We start from the raw sequence: 7,000 nt of genomic DNA on the forward strand, positions 1-7,000 counted from the left end.
CTCAGGGCTGTCGGTGCTACGGGTGGCCTACGGGGACGTGGCTCAGCTGGGAGTCTTCTGCACGGCCCCCATCCCCAAAGGAGTCCGCTTCGGCCCTTTCCAAGGCAAAGTGGTCAACACCAGCGAGATCAAGACTTACGACGACAATTCCCTCATGTGGGAGGTAGAGGAGGCGCCGCCGGGTCCCCCCCCTTCAACCCCAAACTCAGCCCCCCATCTCCCGCAGCCCGGTGCGGATGGGCTGGGACTGGTATGGACTGGAAAACTTCAAATCCTCCTCTCGCCGCTCTCCAGATCTTTGAATACGGGCGCCTGAGCCACTTCATCGACGGGAAGGGCGCCGCTGGCAACTGGATGTCGCTGGTCAACTGTGCCCGGTTCCCCGAGGAGCAGAACCTGACGGCCATCCAGTGCCAAGGCCAGATCTTCTACGAGACCTGCAAGGAGATCCTGCCCAAACAGGAGCTCTTGGTGTGGTACGGAGACTGCTACGTCCAGTTCCTGGGCATCCCCATCAGCCTGAAGGGCACCCCCGAGGGGAAGAGACCCCCGCAGCATCCCGAAGGTGAGCCCTCCGGGGGACACTGCCCCCCAATTCCCATCGGGAATCCGGCCGGGATTAGGTTGGCATGAAGGGAGGTGAAAGAAAATCCGGCATCACCTTTTATTTTCCATCCATATCTTACTCCAAACGCCCCCCGCTCCCTGCGGGGGGGGTGACCCGGCACCTCGGGGATGCTCTGGGGGTGACGGTGACCCCCCAACCCCACTCCCATGCTCTGCTTGCCCTCCCCCTTCTGCCCGCAGCACCCCAAATTGCAGCTTCTCCTCAGTACCCCGGGGCTTGCACCGGGAGCTGCCGCCTCCTTGGGCTTCGAGAGGCCCTCCCTTTTATCTTTTCCCCCCAAAACTCACCTTTTCCTCGGGGGAAGTTGCGTTAAAAGTCTTCATCTGGAGATTGGAAAACATCTGGTGGCGCTGGGCTGGGCTGGTTGTGCCGTTGTTCGGGGGGGGGGTGTCATTTTGGGGAGCAAAAAGGCTTTTTGGGGGACATTCCCGATTTTGGTCCCATTTTATCCTGCGATCGCACTCTCTTGACTTGCTATTTGTGGTGCAATTAACGCTCTCGGTAAATGAGGCAGGCTGAAGCCGTTTGCTCGCAGAAGAAATGCCAAAAACGCACTTAAAAACCGGGATTAAACCCTTATAACGTGCAGAAAAAAAAAAAAAAAATATAAACAAACCTTCGGTATGAAGAAAAGCGGTTTTGTGCCAATGCAGGGTGAGCCGGGTGGGTCAAGGGGTGGGACAGCAAGGGAGATTAGCATTTGGCACATTAGCACGGAAATTTGGCACGGAAATTCCTTAAAACTGTTGTCCTCAGGTGCCTGGTTGGCGGCTGGTAAATTAATTTCATTTTTGTAAGGCTTAAGCCAAAGTGAACTTTTATTCAAGCCAGCAAAAGGGATGTGTTAAACGTTTGAAGCCTTTTCCCCTTGTCGTTCCGAAGTTCAGCTCTTTAAGAACAGTTTGAAATGTTTAGAAGAAAACCAAATAAACGTGTTCTTGCTCGGTAGCGTTTTGAAAATGACAGAGGAGACACGCAGATTTATTTTTCTTTCGGGGCCGGGAGGTGACATCGAAGGGCAATGTCCCTAATAAACAGCTGTTGATGTTTTGGGGGGCTGGGGGGGGAAGACCCTTTTCTGCGCGATTCTGCCTTGATTTTTCCCGGATGCGCCGGGTGTTGATGGGGATACAAGGATGAAATCGTGATTTTGGCTAAAAAACAAAGCTTTTTATCGAGCTGCGGGCTCTGGGTCGTTCCCCTCCGTTAGAAAAGCAATAAATAAGAAAGCAGAGATGTATTTGGTTAATTATACTCCCAGAATCTATGTAGTATTATTACCCCTCCCGGAGACTTCAAATTCCCCAGCTCTGAGGAGGGAGAGGGGGTTGGAAATGAGCCTTTTTTTTTTTCTGTGGTATAACCAGGATGGGGGGAAATGGCATTTTTCTTCCCTCCTGCCCCACAGAAGCCGGGGAGAGCTTCAAGTGCGAGCGGTGCGGGAAGGTGTTCGCCTACAGGTACTACCGGGACAAACACCTCAAATACACCCGCTGCGTGGACCAAGGGGACCGCAAATTCCCCTGTCACCTCTGCAACCGCTCCTTCGAGAAGAGGGACAGGCTGAGGATCCACATCCTCCACGTCCACGAGAAGCACAGACCCCACAAGGTGAGCCGGGACTCTCCCCACTTACTGCTTCTTCGGGGTCGGGGTAGAGGGGAGAGGATTAATTTAATTAAGGAGGCTTTTTTTTAGGGTCGAGGGGAGATGCTGGTGGTGTTTCCCCTCCTCCGGTTCCCCTGGCAGTTCCCTGATGCAGCTGTTCTGCCTGTAAAACCAGAATTTGTCTTGTGCAGCAGAGTTTAGTTCAGTGAATTGAACTGATTTATATCGGGGAAAATCAACTCCTCAGCCCCACTGAGGCTTTAAAAAACAAAAACAAAAAGCCTGTTTCTCCTGGGTGTTTTGTTTGGTTTTTTTTTTTTTTTTTTTTTTTTTCTTTTTTTTTTGTTTTTCCTTTTTTTTTGTTTCAGTTTTGCTTGTCGTTTTGCTGCTTTTCTTACAAAGTGTGAGGCTAAATTGTGTATGAAGGTGCTGCACTTCTCCAGGATCAGGAGAAGACTGTGTTTCACCACCCACACTCCCCCCTGTCAGTGTCAGTGCCTGTGAGACACAAGAGAAATTAAAAGTTTTACATCCAACATAGAGCAGATTTTCAACAGATTAAAGCAAATCCTTGCTGAGATACTTCCCTCCTCTCCCCTGAACACCTCTCTTGTAGCATCTGTTTTTTCGAGGAGCACAGAGGGTCAAAAATCAGACTTTTCCTAAAGGCTTGGGAAGGGCAAGTTCCAGTGCTTGAAATGGCACAATTAAATCAGCCCTGAAAAATCCTCCAAACACCTCTTTAGGGAATAACTTGAATTTTTCAGGAAAAGCTTTTATTATCCGCAATATTACGATGTCAGGATATCACATTGATTTAGTAACAGATGAAAAAAATATAATCCTGTTAAATACAACGTATTAAATATGTAATTCCCTTTTTTCTCTCCTCCCCCTCTCCTCTCCTCCAAAAAAATACTTCAAAACAGCAGGAAGATAAACTTGTTTTGAATATATTGCGTTTGTACAAAAACAGACCAACTCAGAAAGCAAAGATGGGAAAATGTGTCAGTAAAATAATGAACCTCCTTTCAACATCAGTCGTAGCCTGGCTCATTTGGAACTTGTGAAAGATAATTTCTGGCCAATTATTGCAGGGAGGGAAATTGTTTTAAGGCTCCTACAAATGGCATTAAATCAGTGCAAGTGACTCAAATGACTTCTGTCCCCTCCGAAGGGGGTTTTTCCCTGTCGCTGTGAGGACGGCAGCTCCCTGGCAGCGCTGTCACTGCCTCATCATTTTTGGGTAAACAGCTACTATTTCAAAAGGTCCCCTTAAATAATTTTTTTTTTTAAGGAGGTTTATCTGTTTTTTCGGTGAGTGAAAATTCAAAGCAGCACCCAGAGGTTCATTTGCATTTTTAAGAAAATAATTTACAGAATTTTTCAAGTTCTGGTTACTGAAAGTCGTTATTTTCTGTTCATGTTTTGAAGGACAGTTAAATGAAATGTTTTTAACTGAATACAAAAAAGCTTTGAAATTTTGCATTATTTCCCTTTTTGTAAAAAAAAAAAAAAAAAAAAAAAAATTGCTGCAAAACCAGATGAAAATTCTGACCATTTCAAACAGTTCTTGCTTAAATTACTGCTGTGTTTGCATATAGATAAATATACATAGGAATTATACATAAACACAGCTAATTTTTCTATGCTAATGTTTCTTCCATTTAACTTAAACCTTTTTTTTATATATATATATTATTTTTTTTTTCCTCCCCAGTGCTCAGTGTGTGGGAAGAGCTTTTCTCAGTCCTCCAGCCTGAACAAACACATGAGGGTTCACTCCGGGGAGCGCCCCTACAAGTGTGTCTACTGCAACAAGGTGAGGCAGAGCCCCCATCCCTCTGTCTGCCTGCCATTTTCAATTCTTCTATTTATTTTCCATTTTCTTTTAAGAAAATAACCTCCTATTTTAATTGCTAACCGGATGAGTATCTGTTCTGGGCACGGTTGATGGTGGAAGTGGCAGGGCTGGCTGAGGCTGGAGAAACAAAATCTGGTGTGAAATCCATGTTTCATCCCAGCTGGGAGAGCTGCTGTGGGGATAAGGACTAGGAAAGCTTGAGAACGTTCCAAGCCCCATCCAAGGCACGCAGCTAGATCTGATAATTCCCCTTTTTTCATCAAATGATGGGTAGTTTTTGATATTTCTGATGCTGTTTCTGGAGCGCGGTGGAGAGATTTGGCCCATGAGCTAAACCTGCACGATAGGACTTGGTGCGTTGCTCACCTTGGAAGTAACTGGGCTGTTGATGTGCAACTGGGCAGGGAGGTTTCCTTTGAAAAAAAGACCATGAATGGAGCTATACAGCACCCGTGGGATACGTACTCCCCCTTGACTGCCCTTCCCAGCAGGGAGGATTGGGGTGAGCTCTCCCGACAGATGGAGGGTGGATGCTGCTGCTGGAGAAATATCAGGAGATCTCCAGATGCTATGGAGAGTCCCTGCAATGCAGAAGCACCATCAGTATGTAGGAAGGTGCTCCTCTTTTTGGAGAGAGAGGTTTTTTTATGACTGGCTGGACTAACACAGAGCTGAAGTGTCCTGTAGTAAAGAACCTTAGAAGACACTCCTTTTCAGCCATTATATTTCTCTCCCAGACACCCTGGCAGAGTTTAGGATGAAGAACCATAGAATGGTTTAGGTTGGAAGGGACCTTAAAGACCATCCAGTTCCAACCCCCTGCCCTGGGCAGGGACACCTCCCACCAGACCAGGTTGCTCCAAGCCCCATCCAGCCTGGCCTTGAACCCCTCCAGGGATGGGGCAGCCACAGCTTCTCTGGGCAACCTCTTCCAGTGTCTCACCACCCTCACACCAAAAAATTTCTTCCTAAGATCTAAATCTCCCCTCTTTCAGTTTACAATGTCATCCTTTAACCTTCTGAACTTGGGTAGAGATGGCAGAGTTTTACAGGTTGCTCTGAGCAGATCTCTAGGACACATGGGACTCTTGACCAGCCCCCAGCTGCTCCTATAGGACTGTTGAAGGTTGGATCAGGTGAAACCATTAGTCCTCCAGCTGCGGGATGCAGCTATCCCGGGACATAGCCATCATTTCTGTGGCTGGGAAATCAAGGGACTACTTTAAAGCATCCTCACCAGATCCTCCTACACAATCATAGTTCCTCTTTGCCTCTTCTCCCTCTGAGAGTGGCTCTGCTCCAGGGCAGCTTTGCTCTCCCTGCCCCTTTGCTCACTATCTCGGTGAAATCATGAGATGAAAGGAAAAGTGTTGGGTCAAGGTCACCACTCTGGCCCTAAAACACACTTTGGCCCTGCTGATAAACATCTCCAGGGACTTCCCGGTCTCAGAACTAGTTGTGCTCTAAGGTTTCCTGGTGAAAAGGTGCCTGAGATGGATTGTTCTTTGCTGTGAAGCTTTATTTGTGATGGTGCAGCAGCAGCACTGTACTACAGAGGGTTTTTGTGTCACCTGCAAATAGTAAGGGCCTGAAGGTCTCTTGGGAAGAGAAAAAACAGGGGAAATGGGGGTTACTTTGCAATATTCCTGCTCGAGACTAGTGAGAGGGTTTTCTCCCTAAATGCGGGAGGAGTCTCTATATGGGGGACAAAGTGTGATTGTGCACATTTTGATACTCATGAGGAGGGGAAACCAGGCTGGAATGCCTGATTTGAAGGAAGAACAGAGTATGATGGAGGGGGGAAAATGAAATCCAAAAAGATGGATGCTGAACTGACTGCGTGGGTGAATTCTGGCAGCTGAACCCCAATCCAGTGTATGTAGACCTTAAAGGGTTCCATGCTGAAAATGAACTTTCATTATATCTCCCAAACATAAAGAAGCTACAAAGCTAATTAGGACAGTATTGACTTCTTATCCTTTGACACGTAGAAGATATTTAGTGGTGTTCCTACGTCAGAAGTCTTTTCTCTGAGCATCATCTTACTCCATGGACTCAACTATATCCGTTGAGCTGAGTGTGATAGTTGGTGGCTTCTGGTTCTTTGTTGCTGTGAGGTTTGGGTTTGTTGGTTTTTTTTCTCCAGCTGGCTGAGGATGGGAGATGTTTGAGGATGTGAGATATTTGAGGATGCAAGCTATATTTGGGGGCTTACTCTGAGACCACAGCGCTTCTGATGGCTCTGGGTGAGATGAACTTGGGGGATTGTATATGTGAAAATAGGTATAATTCCAACTCCTCACACCACCCCCTTCCCTGTTTTCCCCATCCCGGCCCTTTCAGGCGTTCACGGCCTCCAGCATCCTGCGGACCCACATCCGCCAGCACTCTGGGGAGAAGCCCTTCAAGTGCAAGCACTGTGGCAAAGCCTTCGCCTCCCACGCCGCCCACGACAGCCACGTGCGCCGCACGCACAGCGAGGAGAAGGGCTGCCTTTGCCCGGTGTGTGGCCAGCACTTCCCCGAGAAGGAGGATTACCTCTTCCACAAGAAGGTCCACGCCACCCATTAGCCAGGAGGGACACCTCCTCCACCAGCTTCGCCCGTGCTATGGGTCTGTGGTGGTGTGCACACGCCGCAGGAGGTGACGTTGTGACCCTCACGGTGGTGACTCTTTGGATACATCCAGTCTCTCTGGAGCCAGGGGATATTTCTGAGTGCAGGGGGTTTCTCTCCTGAGAACCCTGATGACGCGCCGGGATGAAGCCCATCATGCACTACCCCACCTTTCCTTTCCTCGCCTCCCATATCCTAATTTTCCCAAAAGGGAAAGGCAGGCAGGAGGGAATTCCACCTCCCATCGACCTCTTGTGCACAAATATCCCTGTGTGGAGTGTCCCC

The 7,000-nt window shown here is 48.2% G+C and overlaps 1 protein-coding gene across 1 annotated transcript in view; it reads left to right on the top strand.

Moving 5' to 3' along the window:
* The window catches only part of PRDM14 (PR domain containing 14), an 8,180-nt gene extending 1,509 nt beyond the window's left edge, over positions 1 to 6,671 (top strand). The window contains exons 2-6 of the mRNA XM_014961147.1: positions 6 to 163; positions 295 to 565; positions 2,037 to 2,239; positions 3,957 to 4,058; positions 6,444 to 6,671. Coding sequence (XP_014816633.1) covers positions 6 to 163; positions 295 to 565; positions 2,037 to 2,239; positions 3,957 to 4,058; positions 6,444 to 6,671 — 962 coding nt within the window. The remainder of the gene's footprint in view (positions 1 to 5; positions 164 to 294; positions 566 to 2,036; positions 2,240 to 3,956; positions 4,059 to 6,443) is intronic.
* The last annotated feature ends 329 nt before the right edge of the window (positions 6,672 to 7,000 follow it).

This window comes from Calidris pugnax, unplaced genomic scaffold (assembly GCF_001431845.1).
Source record: "Calidris pugnax isolate Ruff unplaced genomic scaffold, ASM143184v1 scaffold331, whole genome shotgun sequence".
Taxonomy (NCBI): domain Eukaryota; kingdom Metazoa; phylum Chordata; class Aves; order Charadriiformes; family Scolopacidae; genus Calidris; species Calidris pugnax.